Source organism: Poromitra crassiceps (assembly GCF_964638095.1).
Source record: "Poromitra crassiceps genome assembly, chromosome: 1".
NCBI lineage: Eukaryota > Metazoa > Chordata > Actinopteri > Beryciformes > Melamphaidae > Poromitra > Poromitra crassiceps.
Genome location: NC_139623.1, coordinates 87,810,594 through 87,835,464, shown reverse-complemented (window position 1 = coordinate 87,835,464; position 24,871 = coordinate 87,810,594). Strand labels below are relative to the sequence as shown.

Here is a 24,871-nt window from a genome sequence, read left to right as displayed (position 1 = left end):
AAATAAATAAATCAAATCAAACACAATCCATCAACTGAGCATGCAAATTCCCCAGTCCAGACTAATGATGTCATGTCATATACCCACTGATGATGTCATGCCCCACAATCAGTTATAGAAGCAGCTTCACCGTTCTGGTGATCAGTGTCGAGTGGTGGCCAGTGGTGACTGATGATGTCATATTATTAGTAAACAAACACAATCCATCAGCTGAGCATGCAAACGCCATACCCACTGATGATGTCATACTCCACAATCATCGAGTGATGTGACTGATGTCATGTCCCACAATCATCAAGTGGGCCTTCTCACCTGGGTGTGATTTTTTCCCCCCATACATTTCAAACCTTATTGTTTTTATTGTACATGCCGCCACCATCCCCTAGCTCAAAGGTTTTCCTTTCTTACCAATGAGAAATGTATTATCAGGTTTATGTTTCAGCTCAGACTTCAATATAGTGCAAAGGTGCATGGAACATATCCGCATTGGGGCTGTGACAGCATGGCTCGATGAATGTAAAAACATCAGTGGCAGGTGTTGTACAGTACAGTGCGGTTTATTTAGACAAAGTGCCTTTTTATTGTAGTGTGTGTGTTCCATGGGTGTTACTACCATTGGTTAAGGCCAGATCAGCTTCTAATAAGCTGTAATTCCTGAAATACTTTCTGTGTGAGCATTTGACATAAGCAGCAATATTGTCACTATGACTAATAACTTGGAGAATTTCCTGCCTTTCTCCATCTGATTCACCAAAATAGCTTATTGTTTGTCCTTTTACATCTGCAACTCTCGTTGAGCTGTTTCATTAAAAGGTACCTTATTGGCCTAGCATGAGATTCATTTTACACTCAGCTCAGTGCATAACCGACCTCAGCAGCTAAAATATCACCTTAAATATCATCAATGCTTTTTAGCTGTGTCACTGTCACCCCATCACAATGTTGTTATTATTAGCATGTACAGGAACAGAAAACTCCCCCGCCAACTGAATGTGGAAGACCAAACCTTGTTGTCTATAGCTAGCTGATGTCTGAGAGAGCTGCGTAAGATGAACAAATGTCCAGAAAATAGTCAACTGAACCAAAGATGGATCTATCCTAACAGATCATCTTATCAGATGTCCCGCCCCCTCAAAACGGCACATTGCTAATGAGGGGAAAGACAGAGCCGATAGATGAGTGCCACAGGTTGGATTTTTTTTTTTTTTTTTACAGAATTCATAACCTCATTGGAAAGACTCACGAGACATGTTTTAAAAACAGCTAAAAAATAGTAGCATAAAGTGGGACCTTTAACAAATCTGGGTGTGTTGCTCTAATTTATATACCAAAAACAAAAGATCTTCAAAATTGCTCAGAAGCTTTTAAATGAGTTCTATGCTTTAATGATTTAAAGGTGCTAGCATTTTAACATTACATTAAATCATTTCCACACATTGTGTGCCATGAGGTGTGATTGGGTGGGAAATCTTCAGAGGCCACTGTTCTGCCAGTGTGCTTTGTGACCTGAAGTAACAGGATTATGAATTTTTGAGCACCTTTTGATCTCTAACCCAAACATTAACCGTTGTGTCTACACCCTTTGTGTCTCACTGTTTTCTGCTCATGATCTCACCACATGTTGTTCTCTCTTCCTGTCCTGGGGTGAAACGCACTCCCTGGGCCCGTGGCTTTTTGCATGGCATATGCATGACTGGGTGAGTTGACTTGACACACACTCCTCTGTCACACAGTCTGGATCTGATCACCTTTCTTTGAGCCCTGCTTCCTGCCTCGTCCACGCTGAGTGCCATCTCTCTGTCTGTGTATTGTCGTGTGTTTTGTCGTGTGTGTTGTTGTTGTCTGTTGTATTGCGTCTTTACCTGTTCTGCCCCGCCCCCCCAACCTTTCACCCTCCTCCCTTCCCCTCCCTTCGTCTTGCCCCTTTTTATTAAGACGATGTTTTAGGTGGCATCCTCAAACCGATAGTGGCCTCCTCACCCAATCAGGGCCTGACCCTCAGCTCCCAACAGTCCAGCAAGCTGGTGTCCGATGACCTTGACTCCTCATTGGCCAATCTTGTTGGCAGTAAGTGCTATTTAGTGATTATTGGTGAATGTGGCAACTAACCTATCCATTCATAATACAATATATCTAGTTGTGACAAACAGGTTAATTGGATTAGATGAAACGTGCTATAGCTAATAATAGGATACAGCAAAGCAAATGGTAAGAATCCAAGTATCAAACCTATAGTAACTAACATTACAGTAGTTGAATGTATGAATTAGAAATATACAAATTAAAAGTATATGAATATCTGAATTTCAGCATCTACTGTATAGTGTGTCTCTGTGTGTAAAATAACAGTAGTAGAACATACGGAGACACAGAAAATGAATGGAAAATATATACATGGAAAAAACTGTATGACAATAGCCAAAATTACCCATATAAAATGTATAACAAATGATAAAATATGAAGAAAATATGAATTTTTAATTTATCGTATTCAGTTGATTTTGTGTGTTTCTCATGGCTGTGCATTCCTTACTTGGCTTCTATCCCCGCTAGATTTGGGAATTGGTAACGGCACTGCAAAGAAGTAAGTGCATTAACTCAGATAACATGGAATTTGTGACTTGAGCCCAGTGGTGCTGCATGCTAAACGCCACTAACGTTACTTGACCTGTGCAGCGATATTCATTGGTGTCAGCCCGGTGAGAAGAAGCTGACTGGTGGAACCAACTGGCAACCCAAGATGGCTCCATCTACTACCTGGAACCCTGCAAGCATGGTGAGGCTACATTTAAAAGCTATCTGAATGTATCCCTCAGCCAGCAAAATGCCTCTGAAAGCAGATACCTATTGTCTGTTGACATTAACATAAACATGTTTGTTTTGCTCCATATGATTCTTCTAATGTTTGTGTCTATTCCATTGTGTAATCGTTCTCCGGGGCCAAACATACAGAACGCCATGCGAAAAACGCCCAGTCCAGCTTTCCTCAGCTCGTTCCTTTAAGAAACGCCCAGTCCAGCTTTCCTCAGCTCATTCCTTTAACTCATTCATGGCCAGTTTAGGACTGCCAATATTTAGCACAGGCCAAAGATTTTCATAATTGTTGGTCATCTTTCAAGACCCACAGTAAATTATCTATTAGCACCAAAGTGATTTGCAATACCTCAAAATGAAGATGTACATCTCTGGGTTCACCAGAAAAAAGAAAGTGAGCTTTTAGCATGTTCTGTACTCTACTTATAGCCATTTATATACACCCTGTTTTCACCAAAAAGGTCTCTCTGAGAAGAGAAATTGCAGAAAATTGCATTTTTGTAAAGGACACTATCTCAGGCAGAACTCGCTCTCAATTCTTTTATTTTGAACTGTATTGACATCAGACATGTAAATATTATTCGTTATGACACAAATGACAAAAAATATATATATATATATATATATATATACATGAAGTGCTTTTTTTACATTCAACAATACAGTTTACTCAGTGTGAGTGAGTGTGAATGTGTGTGTGTGTGTGCGCGGGGCCCATGTGTGTCTCTTTACATTACATTTCGTCATTTAGCAGACCTAAATGACCGTCCTGACCTCATTCTGAGATGTGGGCTCACAATCGGCTCCTCATCTGAAATAAAAGCAACATATCCTCAGTAAACTATATAATCACATTTAGTACAGAGACAGTGTAGTGTACTAGTGTCTCAGTAAACTATACGATCATAGAATGCAGAGATCAGTGTAGTCTCTCTCTCACACACACACACACACACACTCCTTACCGCGAGATCATCCGGGTCCTGTCGCATTGGAGTCCAGTCTTCCTCGCCCTCACATGGAAAGTGGCCGTGCTGCTTGGCTCTGTGTGAAAGCAATTTCTGTGGCGAGGCTGCTGTTCTCCTCCTCACAAAGTTGTGACTCCGTCTCGTCTCTTTCGGGCTGGCACACAGGAACGGGGTCCAGGGACCAGGATCGATCATGTTGGTCACGGGTTTGACTACCGCGAACAACTGATCCATGTCCGCTGCCCTGCAGCAAGGCGACCAGCTCGTGCAGCGCGCCGAGGGGCGTTTCAATGGCGTTTCTCCGTTTTCTGTTCTTTCCTCCTGCTCAATTTCAAAACAACAGCTGCGGTATGTGTTTGTTCACGTGTTGTCGGCTTGACTTTGAGGCCAGGGACCTGATACCATGTCACAGGCTGGGGAAGTCTTTGAACTACGCGCTGCACTAATAAAAACAAAAACACGTCAAACACGTCTTTGGCTGGGAGGCACATTCCTGATAACACGTTAAAGACGTCTTTGGCCATGAATGAGTTAAGAAACACACAGTCCAGCTTTCCCCAGCTCATTCTTTTTAAGAAACGCCCAGTCCAGCTTTCCCCAGCTCATTCTTTTTAAGAAACGCCCAGTCCAGCTTTCCCCAGCTCATTCTTTTTAAGAAACACACAGTCCAGCTTTCCCCAGCTCATTCTTTTTAAGAAACGCCCAGTCCAGCTTTCCCCAGCTCATTCTTTTTAAGAAACGCCCAGTCCAGCTTTCCCCAGCTCATTCCTTTAAGAAACGCCCAGTCCAGCTTTCCCCAGCTCATTCCTTTAAGAAACGCCCAGTCCAGCTTTCCCCAGCTCATTCTTTTTAAGAAACGCCCAGTCCAGCTTTCCCCAGCTCATTCTTTTTAAGAAACACACAGTCCAGCTTTCCCCAGCTCATTCTTTTTAAGAAACACACAGTCCAGCTTTCCTCAGCTCGTTCTTTTTAAGAAACGCCCAGTCCAGCTTTCCCCAGCTCATTCCTTTAAGAAACGCCCAGTCCAGCTTTCCCCAGCTCATTCTTTTTAAGAAACGCCCAGTCCAGCTTTCCCCAGCTCATTCTTTTTAAGAAACACACAGTCCAGCTTTCCCCAGCTCATTCCTTTAAGAAACGCCCAGTCCAGCTTTCCCCAGCTCATTCCTTTAAGAAACGCCCAGTCCAGCTTTCCCCAGCTCATTCCTTTAAGAAACGCCCAGTCCAGCTTTCCCCAGCTCATTCTTTTTAAGAAACGCCCAGTCCAGCTTTCCCCAGCTCGTTCCTTTAAGAAACGCCCAGTCCAGCTTTCCCCAGCTCATTCTTTTAAGAAACGCCCTGTCCAGCTTTCCCCAGCTCATTCTTTTTAAGAAACGCCCAGTCCAGCTTTCCCCAGCTCATTCTTTTAAGAAACGCCCTGTCCAGCTTTCCCCAGCTCATTCTTTTTAAGAAACGCCCAGTCCAGCTTTCCCCAGCTCATTCTTTTAAGAAACGCCCTGTCCAGCTTTCCCCAGCTCATTCTTTTTAAGAAACGCCCAGTCCAGCTTTCCCCAGCTCATTCTTTTTAAGAAACACACAGTCCAGCTTTCCCCAGCTCATTCCTTTAAGAAACGCCCAGTCCAGCTTTCCCCAGCTCATTCCTTTAAGAAACGCCCTGTCCAGCTTTCCCCAGCTCATTAGAAAGGCCCAGTCCAGCTTTCCCCAGCATTCCTGTCATACTGAAGTGCCAGTGCAAGGTGTTGAGTGAGTGTGGGGACTGAAGGCCTTTGATTTCGGTCACAAACTCTTGTGTCTGCCTATGACATGGCAGTGTAACCGAGAGCCAATGTAACATCTGTTAATTAACTCGTCATGAGCATCCATGGTTTAATTCCAATCATGATGGAGGACAGAATTGAAAGGGAAAAATGTGGACGTAATAAGATAAAGTGGTTAGTTTAGATTCTGTGTTAGATTTGATATGATCTAAAAACAAGCGAGCAAAAGAGACGTCTCAGATTCAGTATTATGATGTTATGGAAAAGTTTTTAACGTTAATTAAGATCATAGTAATGCTATATGTGGGTGTTCTGCTGGGCTCAGGAACATGTTAACTAAGATCGTAGTAATGCTATATGTGGGTGTTCTGCTGGGCTCAGGAACATGTTAACTAAGATCGTAGTAATGCTATATGTGGGTGTTCTGCTGGGCTCAGGAACATGTTAACTAAGATTGTAGTAATGCTATATGTGGCTGTTCTGCTGGGCTCAGGAACATGTTAACTAAGATCGTAGTAATGATATATGTGGGTATTCTGCTGGGCTCAGGAACATGTTAACTAAGATCGTAGTAATGATATATGTGGGTGTTCTGCTGGGCTCAGGAACATGTTAACTAAGATCGTAGTAATGCTATATGTGGGTGTTCTGCTGGGCCCAGGAACATGTTAACTAAGATCGTAGTAATGATATATGTGGCTGTTCTGCTGGGCTCAGGAACATTTTAATTAAGATCGTAGTAATGATATGGGTGTTCTGCTGGGCTCATGAACATGTTAACTAAGATCATAGTAATGATATATGTGGGTGTTCTGCTGGGCTCAGGAACATGTTAACTAAGATCGTAGTAATGCTATATGTGGGTGTTCTGCTGGGCTCAGGAACATGTTAACTAAGATTGTAGTAATGATATATGTGGGTGTTCTGCTGGACTCATGAAAATGTTAACTAAGATCATAGTAATGATATATGTGGGTGTTCTGCTGGGCTCAGGAACATGTTAACTAAGATCGTAGTAATGCTATATGTGGGTGTTCTGCTGGGCTCAGGAACATGTTAACTAAGATCGTAGTAATGCTATATGTGGGTGTTCTGCTGGGCTCAGGAACATGTTAACTAAGATTGTAGTAATGCTATATGTGGGTGTTCTGCTGGGCCCAGGAACATGTTAACTAAGATCATAGTAATGATATATGTGGGTGTTCTGCTAGGCTCAGGAACATGTTAACTAAGATCATAGTAATGATATGGGTGTTCTGCTGGGCCCAGGAACATGTTAACTAAGATCGTAGTAATGCTATATGTGGGTGTTCTGCTGGGCCCAGGAACATGTTAACTAAGATCGTAGTAATGCTATATGTGGGTGTTCTGCTGGGCCCAGGAACATGTTAACTAAGATCGTAGTAATGATATATGTGGCTGTTCTGCTGGGCTCAGGAACATGTTAACTAAGATCGTAGTAATGATATATGTGGCTGTTCTGCTGGGCCCAGGAACATGTTAACTAAGATCGTAGTAATGATATATGTGGGTGTTCTGCTGGGCCGAGGAACATGTTAACTACGATCATAGTAATGATATGGGTGTTCTGCTGGACTCAGGAACATGTTAACTAAGATCGTAGTAATGATATGGGTGTTCTGCTGGGCTCAGGAACATGTTAACTAAGATCATAGTAATTATGTGGGTGTTCTGCTGGGCTCAGGAACATGTTAACTAAGATCGTAGTAATGATATGGGTGTTCTGCTGGGCCCAGAAACATGTTAACTAAGATCATAGTAATGCTATATGTGGGTGTTCTGCTGGGCCCAGGAACATGTTAACTAAGATCGTAGTAATGATATATGTGGGTGTTCTGCTGGGCCCAGGAACATGTTAACTAAGATCGTAGTAATGATATGGGTGTTCTGCTGGACTCAGGAACATGTTAACTAAGATTGTATAATATATATGTCCTTTATTTACACATTTAAATACATGTGTCATTAAAATGCACTCTGGCAGTTTAAAATGAGCAAACTGAATTGCAGTGCACAATACATATTAAAGGTCCCAATTCGTGCAGCTGTAACCTCTTAAAAACGTGTGTCTCTGGTCCATAAAACATGATTCTGGATTAATTTGTCGAAAATATAGCAACCCCGTTTGTTGTGACGGAGTTCTCACTTCCTCATCTCGTCGCTTCCCAAGAACGGACTGTTTCTATAATATATTCAGAACTAACAGTTCCCATTGGCCGGCCGCTGAGGGAGAGCCCGCCCCAGGCCAATCAGATTAGCGTCTGTGGACCAGCACGCTAGGTTGCGAGTTATCGTTAACTTAACGGTTACTACGCTAAAGAGGACATCTCAAAATGCCTAGACTTACCGAATGCACCTCTGCAGTTGCTGGATCACGTACAGTTGGCGTCGCTCCAGCTAGAAGTGTTAATTTTGTGGCTATAGACAAATTGGTGCAGATAGCTTGTGTGAGAGAGACCCGCGCAGTATGCGTGAGGAAGCTCGTGACGTCCCGATCCCCCGTCTGGGCAAACGAAGCATTTGGGGGTGTGGCTTGGAGGAGACTGCTTGAGAGAGCTGTATAGGGACAAATCCAACTGTGGCAGTTCTGAGCTTGTGACCACTCATTACAGGGAGGGCTGATAGCAGTATATGCATTTACAAGTAAAAACAGCTTTTGCACGGAATGGGACCTTTAATATTAGAATTTGTTCAATATCTAAAAATATCTAAAAAGCACAGTAAAGACAGTAACACAGGATTGCTCTTATTTGTGTCCATTCAGCAATCTGACCATGGAAGGTATAGGACTCTTTTTGTAGCGCTCTGTTTTACACTTTACACTGTTTTACACTCTCAGCCGTGCTCCTGGTCTTGTCCTTGCTCCTTCTCTCTCAGCGCACGTTGGTGGGAGCCAGCTTGAGAAATCTGTGGAACTTTGGAGTTTGAGTGCAAAGTTCAGGCACAGCTCCTCTCGTCTCTTCTGCAGAGGTTGGATGTTGAGGGTCTGGCAGGCCTCAGAGTAGGATCTGTAGTCAGAACCCAGGATGATCATGAGTGCCCTTTTTTGGACTCTTTCTAGGGCCTGGTTCTGTTTGCTGGTTATGCTGAAGTGCCACACGACCGCCGCATACTCCAATACTGGGCGGATGTACGTTGTATACAGTGTCTTCAGATCATCTGTTGGGATGCCAAACTTTTGCAGTCTCTTTAGGATGAACATGCGATGATTTGCTTTTTTTGCAGTTGCATTCACCTGCATGTCCCATCTTAAGTCTGCCTGCACCCACAACCCAAGGAGCTTAGTGGCTGGCACGCTCTCTAACACAGCAGCACCAATCCTCAAGTCGGGCAGGGGGGGTGGCTTCTTTGCAAAGCAGACATTGAGTACTTTGCACTTAAGGGGGTTCAGTTTCATCCTGTTTGCCTCTGTCCAGGCTGATAGCTCATCCAGATCATTTTGCATGATGCTGGGTTCCTTTATCTTTCTAACCTCTAATAGATTTAAATCATCCACAAACTTCCACCTTTCCGCTCTTGCTGATAATGAGGCACCATTTATTTTAGCAAGGAAGAATAGTGGACCCAAAATTGTCCCTTGTGGTAGGCCACAGGAAAGAGTGATCCATTCACTTGTAGTAACATTGTAGTAATGATATGGGTGTTCTGCTGGGCTCAGGAACATGTTAACTAAGATCGTAGTAATGCTATATGTGGGTATTCTGCTGGGCTCAGGAACATGTTAACTAAGATCATAGTAATTATGTGGGTGTTGTGCTGTGCTCAGGAACATGTTAACTAAGATCATAGTATAATGCTATATGTGGCTGTTCTGCTGGGCTCAGGAACATGTTAACTAAGATTGTAGTAATGATATATGTGGGTGTTCTGCTGGGCTCAGGAACATGTTAACTAAGATTGTAGTAATGATATATGTGGGTGTTCTGCTGGGCTCAGGAACATGTTAACTAAGATCGTAGTAATGCTATATGTGGCTGTTCTGCTGGGCTCATGAACATGTTAACTAAGATCATAGTACCGTAATGTTGTATGTGGCTGTTCTGCTGTAGCCTGGGTAAACCCATCCCCCACGTGACCTGCTCTCAGTCACTAGGGTCTGGCGAACGAGCCATTCAAACCGGTTTCTGCCGTCGGGGAGGGGCGGGTGTACCTCCCTTGATAGACCACTCCATCAGCCAACCAGCTTAGCACACAGAGCACATGCGCAGTGCAACAGATGGCGTCATCACTCTGCGACCTTTGTTGTTAGCACAGGAGCTAACACTTTTAATTTCAGTACTGCTAGCACGCAATGGCTACAACCATGCAGCCCCTCCGCCAGAAATGTAAACAGACTCAGAGCTGGCCTACGGATCGATGTGTGATTTCCAGGTAAGAATATGTTATTCACAGGTATATGCCACACTATATATTATCTCAGAAACTAGCGTAATTGTGTTTGGTAAGAAAGACATTCGATAAATGACTGACTTTTCCTCATCCGCTGTAGTGGGTTAGCGAGGTAACGTTAGCTAGATTACGGGAGCATTTAACGATCTAATGAATTCTAGAAAAACATGTCAAGCTAGCGTTAGCCACGTGTAACATACAGTAACTACTACGTTTTATATTATTAGAGCTTCCAAGAAGAGAGAACATCGCCTCTGCCAATGACTCCTGTGACGGTGGTCAGGGAATGAAAGAGGAACAGGACAACTGTCTACACGGACCCAAACCTCGATCCCTGCTGCAGATGGCCGCAGATCTGGAGAGATATTTGTGGCTGTGAAGAACAGTCATCATCTATACAGTGATATGATCTAGTTATCAGGGACACGCTGTCTTATCTGCATAAATCATATTGAATAGTACCAGACAAAACCTTCAAAACAAATCAAGCTCTGGAATTTTTTCAATTGGAGATGTGTAGGGACCCTGACTATATGGATCACCTGGACATATCATTAAATTTTATAAAACTGCAATTGTGCAACAATTACATTTTATGTACAGTACTTGTTAGTATAGTTTCATGTTTGGTTTTACCTGTAATAAATGGGGACATTTACATCAGTGGCTTTTATTTACCATCACAGCATAAATGACAATGCATAACCGGTAGTAGTCCTTATCAATGCTCTCCAAAACACATCCTACATGAGAACATAAAACTGTTATTCTTTGCAATTCTTTTAAAATCAATGCTAAAACATTTTAGGGTAAAATATTGACATGAGTAACTGGTGATCTGCAGATGATGTAAACTTTTGTAATAAATGTTATCTCTTGTACTTCAACCTCTGTCTAGTCTGGTCAATTACAGGACAAGATACACTTAGCCTACTGTAACACAGTCTTGGGTTTTGTCTTCATTGCCTAGAATTATTATTATTATTATTAAAACGATTATGAATTATATTCGCTAAACATTATCTTAACAGACTTACCAGCTTAGGCTTCATTCTGTGATGCGTTTGTTATGGTTTGTTGTTGTTCACTTCCTCCCAGCATTCATTGTGCTACTCCATTTCGCTACTAAATAGCAACCAAATGAGCCGAAATAGATATGAAGGTACAGTAGATCTCAATTTTGTGTAATGGTAACACAACCTGCAATTGTATAACATTTCAATATTGGACCAAATAAAACATCGAAATGAAAACACCACCCTATGTGAAACATATATATGTAATCCTGGGTCTATATATACCCCTCGTCGATTTAACGTGATTTAGGTAAGTGACAGCTGTAACGCGCTTCTACTGTCATCTCCTACTGTGATGTCCGCTCCAATAAATTGGCTCTACTTCACATTTTAGTTTTAAAATAAAAACACGTTTATGCAATGACTTTACATAATGTAGGCTATATTTATGTGCATCATCCTACCTGTAGCAGGAGAGAGAAAATTATATCTTTCTGGACAAACTTTCACCAATCTAATTAATCTCATCATATAGGGATAGGCTATATTTTTCTAGCTGATGCATTTAGAACATTCTTTTCACTTTGATCTTTCGATCATCTCAAAAACTAAAGCAGATAGCAGCCTTCGGCCCGTCACCTAAAACTACGAACTGAAGGTTGGAGCAGAGCACATGACAGAGAAACTTAACCGACCAACAGTCTGCTTCAATCAATGAAGGCTTTATATTTATTGAAATTAAACATGGTGATATCTGGTGGTCTGAAATTACTCTCTCTAGCTACAGTAGGGTAACTGGCTCCTATTGTGTCTTATTATTGTAACGTTTGAATCAGCGTTTCATAACTTTATAATAGCCTATTACTGTATAGCCTGGATGACGTTAGCTAATGCTACCCAGCCTTACATTGGCATATGCTGCATTTAGCTTGTGGTATTATGTAGGCTACAGTAATATTGTATAGCTGGCTAGACAGACGAGTTTATCTGGAATCAGTGTGACAAGATCCCTGCTGCTAGCTTGTCTGCCTTTCTGTGTCAGAGTATCTAGCTACAGTATCTGCATTACATGCTACACCATGCAAATATATTTCGATATAATTCAAACAATTAGCCCACCGTACTACTGGACTGTGTATTGCTGTGAAAAAGTTAGATTTGATTGTGTCAAGTGTTACATGTTATATTTTTAACTGAGCTTTGCGGAATTACCTCAACACAATTGTGTTGTGTATCAGTTTTAAATATCCAATATATACAGCATTAAACAAACGACCAGCAGCATTCAAATGTGCAAAAACGTTATATTTATTGAAATGTGGTGATGTCATGTCACATTACATAATGTTATGCCCAAATGGTCTACTGCCCAGAAGCGTCACTTTACATGTTTGGTAGGGAATTATTTTAATTATGTTAAACCAGCGTTTATCTTCCATAATGCATTAAATCATAATCACAATGCTATGAAGACATTAGCTGATCACCACAGAGCAGCACAGACAAGTTTATAAGATAATTTCGCCGTAAAATGTGTCCAGGTGATCAGCTCTGAAGCCCCGGCTTGTATGGTCCGCTAAAATCCGATTTCGATAACGCTAGGTGTTATTTTGATCAACAGACCTCAACCTCAACAGCTGTTTTCACTTGAATTTCCTCAACGTAGTTGCATAGCCATATAGCTAGCCAGCTAGTAGCTAGCTCGGGAGCTATGCTTTGGAAAGACAAAAAGCTAATGGCTAGGTAGTGCTAAGCCGCTGCAGCTGTTACACGTCATTGACAAAGACGCACTCTCTGATTGGCCGATCACGGCAGGACTGATGTTGGCAGTCACGCCGTCACTCATTGGCTGCGGTCTGCGCGGGTCTTTCAATCGCCCCAGAAATCGATTTGAATGGCTCGACCGCTAGACCCTAGTGACTGGGAACAATGAGAGCAGATCACGTGGGGGCTGGGTTTACCTAGGCTAGTTCTGCTGGGCCCAGGAACATGTTAACTAAGATCGTGGTAATGCTATATGTTGGTGTTCTGCTGGGCTCAGGAACTGATTCACCACTCTCAATGCTCTTTCCCATCTTTCCTGCCTCATTCTGTTTAGTCTTTTTTAATTTAAGTTCTTCCTTCAGAGATCTATTTTCTTTCTTTTCAGTAAGTCTAAGATGAACTCCAACTTCAATAAGATGTCTACAAAGAGCTTCTAAGAATAAACCTGACAGTCCCAGCAGGTTACTAGACTCTGTGCTTGTGAACAGGGTGAAAAGCATGCTGATGATGTAGCCAGAATGTCAGCCGGTGATCAAAAGGCGATGAGCATTCTGCGTGGATGAAGAACGCCCGGAGGCATTCACCTGAAGGAAGCAGACGTGCTCCATCACAGCGTTCATCACCCGTAGATCCCCATTAAAGGATAATCCCTAATGCCATGCCAACACAAGGCGTATCACCTAATGATTTATCGTCTCAGGAACGCTGAGTGAGCCGCCCCCTCGAACAAACCAAACCTTGTCGACGAGGAGGAATCCTGAAGGAGAGCTCTCGGTGCGAGCAAAACAAGTGCCCCCTGTGATGAAAGCTGCCATTTTTTTGGCACTGCCGTCAACGTCTGAGTCACTTGCGCCTCCCTCGCCAAACGACTGAATAGTTAATGAAACGTATCCTTCCCGCGAGGACTGACTGTGTGAGACAAATCTGGGTTTGTTATCACTGCAGGGGATACGTGCAGTTGGAGAAGCGAGTAGCCCTCCACAGAAAGAAAGTCGTCTCTCTCTCCCATCTCTCTACAAGGAGGTCTGCACCTGCCAGTAACAGCTTCTCCCTACAGGACTCACATAGTCTCTCTCTCTCTCTGCCTTCACCCCTCTCTCATGTAGGCTTGGGGGGGGGGGGGGGGCAGAAAAGTTGGTTAATTTTAAGTAATATTAAATATTGCCACAAAATGTCGGATAATAAGCAGATTCAATCCAAAAAGTGTTGGTATCAGTATTCAAAACCCTGTGTCAGTCCAACCTTGCCCTCATTCTCAAATTCTCATTTGCTCACAGTCTGCAATAGTATAGTTGATTGAAGCAGCAACAAGGAGCAGCAAGTCATCTAAAGCGTATCACGAGGATACTCTCTGGAGCCTTCAGCCTGCCATGTTCCAGAAGAGGTTTTAAAAGGTTTATGTTAGTTGCTGTAGTTGAATGAGCAAAAACCGGCGAATCACAACTTAAATTGACAGGAATACATTTCCTTGGTTGATTAAGAATGTATGGTTTGTGTGTGTGGATGGAGGATCGCTGTGGCCTGATTCTGTACAAACATCATGTTTTCTTGTGTCACCTCAGGCACCATCTGTCATGGCCTTCCCTGCCACCACACCGACGGGCACGATGGCATATGCAATGGTAAGTCAGCTGCCTGCTACCGTCTCTTCAAACAGCCACTCTAAAGATACCATGATGTATTATGAACTTATTGGCTACTACTACCCATTCTGTATTATGAATGTTACTTACTTATGGCTACTAGCCCTCTTGTATTATGAGCTTTACTTGTACTTACTTATTGCTACTAGCCCTCCTGGGGCATAGGCCGCCAACAAGGCCTTTCCAGCCGCCTCTGTCCTTGTGAACTTTGGTATACAGTTATTTGTTTTAAGGAATTGCCATAGTTGTATCCTCCTCCCATGGGTCATTGAAATCCTTGAACATTTGTGAATTTGAGAGAGAAAAAAATAAGTTCTTGAAAGTTTTTGAAAATAGACATGGCTCATTGAAAGTGCTTGAATTTATATATTTTGTGCAAGAATAACATTTTAAGTTATTTAGATTTTTTTAATAGGTTTATCACAGCACAGTTGAGAAGTGTTAACAAATTCAACCCTTGCTTTCTGTCAAACCTGCTAGTTCTCATAAAAATTCTCAGTGTTGTAACAGTGATTAACCTTGATACATTATGTCAAACTATGCCATGTTGCGTCTTTGAAAAGTCCGATTTGATGTTTAAGAAGGTGTGGGAACCCTGTCGTTCAATTGTGAAGCGACATGTGTCAGTTTTTAATATCAATCAATCAATGCAAGATTTCTGTATTTTACTAAGCACATTGTAGGGAAGTGCTGAAAACATTGCATGTATTTGGATAGTATAGCATTTATACTAGTTGCCCTAAATAAATCCAGATCTTGGAGCAGAACTGAGTAATGCAGCATCAGTGACACTACAAATACATCACAGGACATGGTGGCTCAGATGCCTCAGTGCCACCATGTGTTTATATCATGGGAAGTGGTAACTAGAGGTAGTGCTGGACAAACATGGTGTTCTACACAACTTAGCACATAACCATAGGTGTAGTGCGCGGGGGAATGGCGTTCCCATACTTCTCCAAGGGGTATTTTGTGTGTGTCACTGTGTGTGTGCATGTGGAGCCAATACAACGAGTTAAACTGGGCAAAGTTGTTGTTCGTCCTATATTTAAGGTGGGCTGAATTATTCACACGGCATCAACTCGCGGCTTGAAGGAAGAAGGAAACATTCCACCTTAACTATATTTAAGGTGGGCTGAATGATTCACATGGTATCAACTCGTGGCTTGAAGGAAGAAGGAAACATTCCACCTTAACTTAACTAGCTACTGGCTTTTTCAGCATCCAAATATGTTTTTTTTTCTCCCAGTATAACAAGTAAAGATGAAAAGGCAGCCAAAAATCCTTTCATTTTTCGGACCAGCTGCTAAAAAGGTACGTTTACAATCGTGAAGAAACAATGTTAAAGGCGTGTTTCTTTTCAACACGGTTGAATCAAAAGTTAGTTAATCACCCCATTGCAATTTGCATAGCCAGAATTCACCACAAAATGGTAAGTTACTTAGCCTACTAAAAATGCCGGCCGCCGTGCCAAATGATGATCAATGCCTTGTGCAACTTGTGTGATGCTTGAGACTCGTCGAGAGATTGTTTAGCTGTTTGTGTTGATAACTGACTGCTGCTGAAAATGCACACAGATTATTATTATTTTTAAAGTCCAGGCTATTTCTGCCTAAATGCATGGAAGTGACACAAACGCAGCCGGTCCTTCAATGCTTCCTGAGGATGCATCAGGATGCATTGACACTACAAAAGATATGTGGACAAATGCATTCCAAACCACCATGGTAATGGTTTGAGTGATTGGATCACAATGCGTCTTGGTGGTCAATTACACTTGTATGTAGCGCTGTCCACTTGTGATCCAAGAGCCCAGCATGCATTTTAAAACCAAGTGTAAACAACGTAGCTGTAAGTTCATCCGTCATCTGTTGTGGTTTGTGTTGTTTTCTGTCTCAGCCTCCTCATATGGGCTCCATGATGATGACACAGCCCACTATGATGTACACCCAGCCGGTGATGAGGCCTGCCAACCCCTTCGGCCCCTCTCCTGGTGCACAGGTATTGTTTGTCTGCCTCTAGGAAGAAAGATTTCCATGCCCCCCACCCCCAACAAAATGGGCCAAGTTTAACTGTATTGAAATAACATCAAGATCATGACCATTCCTGTCACCTTTCTTTCTTTCTTTTAAATATTTTATTTTGCAATTAAAAAATTTCAGAACACAGAAAAACGAACAAACTCAGATACAGGAAAAGAAAGAAAGAAAAAACATACATACTCCAAAATTACAACACAGTGCCACCAGTTACGTACAGAGCTTATATATTAAAATAAAGAAATATATATATATATATATATATATACCGGCTGTGGCTCAGGAGGTAGAGCAGGTCGTCCACTAATCAGAAGGTCGGTGGTTCGATCCCCGGCTCCTCCAGTCCGCATGTCGAAGTGTCCTTGGGCAAGACACTGAACCCCAAATTGCTCCCGATGGCTGTGCTAGCACCCTGCGTGGCAGCTTGCCGCCTTCGGTGTGTGAATGGGTGAATGTAGGCACATTGTAAAGCGCTTTGGATAAAAGCGCTATATAAATGCAGACCAGTCCAGACCAGTCCAGTATATATATATGCGTGGGATCCCACACAAGGGAGAGAGACCGGCCGGGCAAATCACCCGTCACCCCGTCACCTCGTCAAGGTAGGCCAGAAACCCTAATAGTTTCCTGTCAGCTTTCTTTACGTAATTTATCTTGTGCAAATAAAAAAGCAGCTACTTTATCAAACCACTTTTTGTAACATTTGTCACTAGATTGCGCCATCAGCCTGTGTGCTTTTAAAAAGGTAAATAAAAATAAAATGTTCAAACACTTTCCTAGAACTCTAACAATAAAGTTAAATCTGGGGGGGGCAAATGCAGATATTTGGCAAGAAAGACGTGCAAGTCAATTTGTGAGAGCTCAAGTCTTACCGAATGTCACTGTATTAGTGGCTGCAATGAGCCTGTTTTGCACTGCACATTTCCCCCCTTCAAAACAGGGTTGCAGGCTTGATACTGCCACTCTCAAGTCAAGCTCAGTGTTGTTTCAGAGGGAACAGCAGAAAAGCTGATCTCACAGAGATTTGGGATATGGCGAAGGGAAGCAGAATGCCCACAACCAAATTTGTCTCGGAAGCATCGCCCATTTTTCATTATCTCTGCATCCTTATTATAAAAGGGAGCATGTGGGCATTGTTTCTCTGTTCTCTGTTTACATTTTTCTCCCACTGATGATGTCATCAGTGATGTCATAAATCACGGATGTCATCAGTGATGTCACTTGAGCAATTGAGGCAACCCATGTCATAGTGACATCACTGATGTCATACCATCACTGATGATGTCATACATAGGTATTGTGACATCATTGTGACACACACACACACACAAGAGAGACTGAGGGAGAGAGAGAGAGGGGGAGAGACTGAAGGAGAGGGGGAGAGAGGGATATACTGCGCCCGTGCCAATAGGACAGGCGAGTGTATGTGAGCTGCAGGGCGGGAAAGCCTAGGAATCGAGTGCACGTAGCGTGCGAGATGCTTAGTTCTGTAAACCTACAGACTCTGTCACTTGAATGAACACCATTGTTAACATTACAAAACACCATGGAAGCCAGGTTTGTTTATTGTTCTACTGTGACAAAGATTCCAATAGAGAAAAAAAACATCAAATGGATGCAACTGGGATGTATCATCAGTGATGTACCCTGGGGTCATAGGATGTTTCGGGTACTGCAACATCATACACCCTCGCCCAGGTGACCCAGCCAGGAAGTACAAATCCCTTCACGCACTTGCCCCCCAATACCTGTCCGACCTCCTTTTCCATCCCGGAACCTGCGGTCTTCAGACGCAGGACTGTTATCCATCCCCTGTACCAGACTCAAAACCTTTGGGGACAGAGCCTTCAGCGTGGCTGCCCCCCCCCCCCCTCTGGAATGCTCTCCCTGCCGAAATCCGTAATGCCCCGACCCTGAACCGTTTCAAAACACACCCTCTTTTCCATGGCCTTTCCACATTAGTTAGTTCAGTTTAGTTCAACCATCCCTGTTGTTTGTTTTGTTTGTTTTTTCCTCCCCCTCTCTCCCCTATCTGTATCCCACTCTTGTGAAGCGACCTTGGGTTTTATGAAAGGTGCTATATAAATTAAAGTTATTATTATTATTATTATTATTTGATCAAGCCCCGACTTACGTCCCGGTAGCTACCCACGGTCAGCCCTCTTAGGGAAAGACAGGGCCACTCAATCTGCTCCTCCGGAACTACTCTGCCCGGACTGGGAGGCTCTGGCACATGGAGGTTACTTGGCTCTGTGGGTTGCCCCCTGTCTGGGCTCCTCCTACGTCTCACCAGGTCCAGGACGTTGCACCAGACTCCCCCGCTCCCAACATTTCATTCCGGTATGATGTTTCTTGGGCCGTGGTGGTACTGCAGGCTCCACTTGCGGCTTGAATGGCCCTCCTAAAAGGCCTCTCGTGGATTTGTTGGGCTTCTTCCTCACAGAAAAGACAGGCTGGGGCGCTAACCCATACTGCTCCCGGGTGTAGTATGGAACATTAGTTCCATACTACATTCCGACTTTAGTTTTCAACATACAATCATTGTATTAGGTGCTTTTCTCTCCACAGCAACCCCAGCTGTAGAGGGAAACAATCTGTTTAACCCTTGAGAAAAACTACATTAATAAAAACCAGGAAGGAAGAAAAGTTTTAGGTCATGGAAATGCTCTGACTAAGTTACAGAAAGTCATGGGGGAAGGATATGGAATTTTACATCAGGTGGGAACGCTGGAAATCCATGATGATATTGTCAAATGCCAGGTCATAGATACATTTGTCTTTCTGTGCATTACTGACAGGACAGAGTATCTTTGTCTGCTCAGATGCTTTTCTCTGAGCTCATCTCTCACCATCGGCTCTCCACTTCTCTCCTGTATCCCTCCTGCCTCTCATCTGTCCTGTCTAAATCAGTTGGCCCCAACCTCTAGTCCCTCCAGTCTCAGCCCCCTCAGAGCACTCGCAAAGGACCCCTTTTCACAGCTTTTTCTCCACAATTTCTTATAGAGCATCCTTAGGTACAGCCTGCCTGCTCTGTGTGCTTATTTGCATCTTGAGGTGTCATCAAACTGCATGTTCACGCTTTTTTGATTCTACCTGCCTTGGGTGGTAAAAATGGAATCACGAAAGTTCCTTGTTAAATGCCACTGCATTCGACTTGTTGGCTGCTTTGCATATTCAAGCGTTTTCTAAAAATCGCGTAAAAAAAACTGCATGTACATTCCAAAGGTCATAAAAGTTTTTAACATTTATGAAGATTATCCTTCTGAACCCAAATTTGGGTTCCCATAAACTTTGGTTAATGTTATAGAATTTCACCACTCCTCATCCCGCTGTGTAAACAATAGCATTTTCTGCCAATATGAAAACGATGACCAATTATTTGAATGAAGCCATGGAGTCAGGAAAGTTGAATCAATAAGTTGTATTAAGCCATGACATATACTTCTGCTAACTGCATAGCAGAAGGACTGTATTCACTTCTCAATGTATACATGATGTATGTAATACAGAGGTTACAGAATGCAGTACATATTTGACAAAATGCATTATGGTTTTATACTGAGAAGAGAGAGCAACAGAGGCAGAGGGAACTGCACATTCTAGATTGTGTGTGTGACGTGCGTGTGTGTGTGCGTGCTTGCGTTCCTGTGTCAGGGTCACTGACATACAGTGTTTTCTGAAGGTCAGAGCAGAGGGAGAATCTCCTTGATAATTCTCTGCCTGTGCGTCTCCATTATGACGTGCATATAATGTGATAACTCATATCAATAATTATGTGTATGTAATTATATAGCTTATTGAATATGAAATGCAAATGAATGGAACTTCAATTTTTCCATATCGGTTAACCACAGACCTTATTTTATGCATTTAAGTGAAATTCCCATTCTAAAACCCCATTCACTTTTCCCCCGACGAACCCAGAAGTATACTTCTGGACTCATTCCTGCGGTTCTCTATTGCCCTAAGGCTGATTGCCCTAAGGCTGAGGGTATAGTTCAGTGATGATTTCATCAGTGATGTCATACATAGACATTGTGACATCATTGATGATGTCATCAGTGACACACACACACACACACACACGAGAGAGACAGAGAGGGGGAGAGAGACTGAGGGAGAGAGAGAGGGAGACATTGCGCACACGCCAATAGGGCAGGTGAGGCCACGCAGCAGGTGAGCCTAGGAATGGAGCATGCGAGATGCCTAGTAGAGAATGAATTGCAGAAAGGAACTGGCAGCTCAAAGAACTGCTTCCTGTGGACACGGCCCCTAAGACTCTTTTCACAAGACTAGTATTGCATCGGGATGTCAAAATTTGAGAATTATCGCCCAGCCATATTTCTAACATGCCTTGTAGCTGATATCACCTCAGAATATTGTAACACGGGAGTCATTGAGAATTCATCATCAGATTCAACTGTTCAGCTTTTCAGTGACACAGATGAGATCACTATGACAAATTTTCACATTCGATTAAAATCACAAGATCTCAGACATGCATTAAAATCACCAGTGATACTCGTCTCATGTGAATAGGACTTTAGGCTATATTTTACAATGCAAGCTTCACACATCTAGCTATTTTTGCATTTTTTACGTGTTTTAGCTGATGCATTAGTTTACATACATGAGAACAGAGCCAGGAGTTTGATTGGACAGGCGTTAGATAATTGTCTAGAGACAAAGAGCCCACACTACTGTCCTTTTATCTTCCCAGATGCAGTTTATGTAAGCTGTGGGGGGAGTCTTTGCCTCCTGAAGATGAACCACAACAAAGTCAACTATACAAGCAAACAAACTGACCTCTCTGAGAACCAAAGGCCCGATTAGGACTTGTTGAAAAAAATCACCGGGACTTTTTGGGGAAGGGGGCGGGGCGTGGCCCTGGCCATCTCAGAGAGGCATCCAAGTGGACATTGTGCCCATCTAGTCATAGGAGGAGAAGAGTACGTGCTGCCATTCAAAACCATGTGGACAGGGATCTCACTGCCCCAGCTGGATCCTGGACTAAGAGAAACGGAACACCCAAAGGGAGAAGAGCTTTTTGACTTGACGGTTTATGTACCTGAACATTTTAAATCAGGTTGTTGTCACACATCCTGCTTGATTTTTCTTTTCTTTTTTCTCTTTTTCCAGTTGAGGCTGGGAGAATCACTTCTATTGATTATCAATCATGATTGCCTACTTTAATCATCCTCACATTAAAAAAAAAGGCAAACTCATGTTTATACCATAAATTTAGTTTTCTCTTTTTTATGTATTATGTTTGCAGTAGACATTCCTCGTGTATTGTTTGTATTTATTTATGATTACCCATGGACATAAAAAAAAGTAATGTAACTAGAACTCTCCTTTGGGGGAGGTCTTCAGGTTTATACATAGGTATGATTGATTGTAGAATTGGATTTTGAGTGATTGAGATTTAAGAAAAAGTTAATATAAAGTTGAAAGAAATGACACGTTTTGCTGTTGGGGGCACTAAATATTCTCTGTACATGCATGACAATGCCTTGTACAGTTCAGTGTGGCTCACAAGTCACACCAAGGATGTATTATGGACATACCAAGGATTCATGACCGCTCGCTGTCCATTCGGTGGGTTCAATTTCTATGAATTGGGCGAGGGAAAATGTTGACATCAGCAAAGGCACTACGTAGATGTTGTGACTGAGGCAGCATTACATTGGAAAGGAATCTGCATTTATGCTTTTTACGCTTTCGGCATGCCATTTATTCTTACATTTAACAAAGCTCCTGGCTGCCCTTTTCCAACCTGAATGTGAGGGGTCTCTTTCATGCTCAGGTCATGTTTCCATAGGCAGGCACTGGGCATTTCGGGACAGGGTGGAGGTGATGGGGTGGGTGGGGGGGGGGGGGGGTCCAATTGCGCAGGACAATGGAGTGCTGTTGATCGGTGCTTTGTGTATATAAAACTGATCCTGCCAATCAGAGGAGTGGGTGGGGTGCCCCTCTGAAAGCTGGCCTAAGCATAAAAGAGGCCCTCATCCATTAATTTAGCATATTTGCTGCATTGTCCCTGCAGGTTTGTTTGATTTTTCCAATAAAGTGCAAGCTTCCACAATACTTCACCCTGCATCTATTTATTGGTTATATGTTATTTATTGCTCTGGGTTGTGGGTAGACTCGTCACTCAAGATCATTCTACAAAAGAGAAGTAAGACTTTCCCTTTCCCTCCTTTGGCTCACCTTGGGCAAGTGACAGTACCACCTAAGCCGCTCAGCCTAGGGCAACAGGAACCACCCACTGTCTGGTGGGCTTGCCAGCAGCACTCCTGACGTGTGGCACTGCTCTATTTGTTTCCAAGCATGCAGTGAGCTAGCTCTGCCTGCCATGTCATGATACTGCCCTGGCTTGAGCAGCCCAGTAATACCTTTAGAAATCAGGGAGCTTCAATCAACCACACTGGGGGTTATTGTAAAGGGGTTTGATTTGAATTCTATAGACCTTCCTCCAGATGAATGTAGATCTCCTTTACAGTTTCTTGAAGAAGTTATCTTTAGTTAATTGGCTAAGTGGGTGGCGGTGTCAGTCATGATTGTGATTTCATCAGTGATGTCACTTGAGCAATTGTGATGTCAACAGTGATGTCACTCGGGCAATTGTAATGTCATCAGTGATTTCACTCGAACAACTGTGTATGAGCCGATGGTGCACAGTTGCACGACGGCGCCTAGGTGGGTGGGCGGTCGCTGTCGGTCACGATTTTGGGAGCCCGCGGAGTGGGCGATTTCCATAGGTGCAGCCATGGCGCATCATCTCCAGAGTCTCCACCCTATAGTTATACAAATAGTCCTGTATTGATTTTATACACCAAATTGTTTTATCATCTGTTTTCTCTTAATACCTGATGATTTTATGCCATTGTAAAGCACTTTGTAACATTGGTTTTGAAAAGTGCGCTATAAATAATTTGTATGTAGTATTATTATTATTATAAACCCCCCACCCCAAGGCCTCAGTGGGAAGAAAAAAAAATCCTCAACCTCTGAGGGGACGTGGTGCCGCGGGACTGCTTGGCCTATACCGCACTTGGCAACATCCGCTGTGGGGCTTGTCCAGGTGCAGCTCATCCGCTGTGGGGCTAGTCCAGGTGCAGCTCAACCTTGAGGGACAGAGGGAGACCTTGAGATGAGAGCTACACTTTATAGATTTATATAACATTATAGAATACAACAAATGTATTGTTACTAAATTGTAAAACCACCCCCAAACCAAAGCCTCAGTGGGGGAAATAAATAAAAAAAAATCTTCAGAGAGCAGGTGGTGCTGCGGGATTGCTCGGGTTGTGCTGGAGTGCTGGGGCTGGTTGGGACCCAAACTTGAGGGACAGAGGGAGACCTTGATATGAGAGCTACATCCTGCTTAGCTAGGCATCTCCACCAACAAGAAGATCCTTTGTTATGCTGCCCACTTCCCCTTCATTTGGATGCAGCAGGGGGAAAGTGTGTGTGTTTGTGTGAGACATTGACTTCCATGATGGAATTAATTGAGGAGTTAATGAAAGCCTTTGTATTGAACAGAGTCCCTCCTTTTCACAGCGATCTTAAGATAGTTAACCTCGTCTGAATGCCCCATTCCCTGCTCAAATGAGCTCAATGGCAAAAGCAGCCGTGTCAGCTTGGGTGGGACTCGAAGAGCACAACTGGTGATGAGTAGGCTATCTTCTGCATAAATACTTCTTATATTTCCCACTGCAAGGTACATTTTGTGTGTTATGGTCAATTCAAATTGAAAAAGGTAAAAAAAAAGGCATGCACATCCAGCAGTGAAGAGTTAAAACCAGGTGCAGGACCGAAGTGCAAGTGAATGATAAAAAGTAGAGTCCGCACACAGGTAGCTGCTCCCAAAAGTTTAATTGAAGACCACAAAAAGAATGTGTGACAAAGCCCTTCCTCAGACATGAATGAAGTGTAGTGACACACCCCTTAAATACCCTCGCAGGGGTCACCTGACACATCATGTGATACATAGCTACATAGAAGAATTAGAAAACATACAATGCACTTATTCGACCTGTATACAAAATAGTCAAACAGCAACCGGCAATATCAAAACTTGAATGTCTCAAAGGACATGTAATGTACCGGCAATTTCAGAACAACTTAAATATCACATAAACAAAAGTTATCAGGTGTAAACCGTCATAATGAAATGTAATATTAAGAAGAAAGTGTGATTTAACTATTAAGAAGAGGTCTCTACTACTTTGAAGTTGTGGTAGTAGTAAAAAATATATGAAGATACCACAGATGTGAAGAAGATGGTATGAGGCCCACACAATGTTATCAAATATGGTGTAAAAACCATTAATGGAGCAATGCCCAAATATCTAAGAGAAGATACATGAGAAGCTTGTGTAAAGTGGACAGACACTGGACTTCTGATACGAATGTTGGATCTGTGTTCTGAAAGTCTGGTCTTAAGTGGTCTGGTGGTTT

The 24,871-nt window shown here is 42.8% G+C and overlaps 1 protein-coding gene across 7 annotated transcripts in view; it reads left to right on the top strand.

Moving 5' to 3' along the window:
• The window catches only part of picalma (phosphatidylinositol binding clathrin assembly protein a), a 77,708-nt gene extending 55,454 nt beyond the window's left edge, over positions 1 to 22,254 (top strand). For 3 of the 7 annotated variants that reach the window (XM_083660067.1, XM_083660063.1, XM_083660066.1), the window contains 6 exons: positions 1,936 to 2,067; positions 2,554 to 2,584; positions 2,677 to 2,776; positions 14,289 to 14,348; positions 16,269 to 16,370; positions 21,129 to 22,254. In XM_083660067.1, the coding sequence (XP_083516193.1) occupies positions 1,936 to 2,067; positions 2,554 to 2,584; positions 2,677 to 2,776; positions 14,289 to 14,348; positions 16,269 to 16,370; positions 21,129 to 21,143 (440 nt within the window). In that variant the 3' untranslated portion in view covers positions 21,144 to 22,254. The remainder of the gene's footprint in view (positions 1 to 1,935; positions 2,068 to 2,553; positions 2,585 to 2,676; positions 2,777 to 14,288; positions 14,349 to 16,268; positions 16,371 to 21,128) is intronic. The other 4 variants (XM_083660069.1, XM_083660065.1, XM_083660068.1 and 1 more) reach the window with 2 other exon arrangements.
• Positions 22,255 to 24,871: the final 2,617 nt, after the last annotated feature.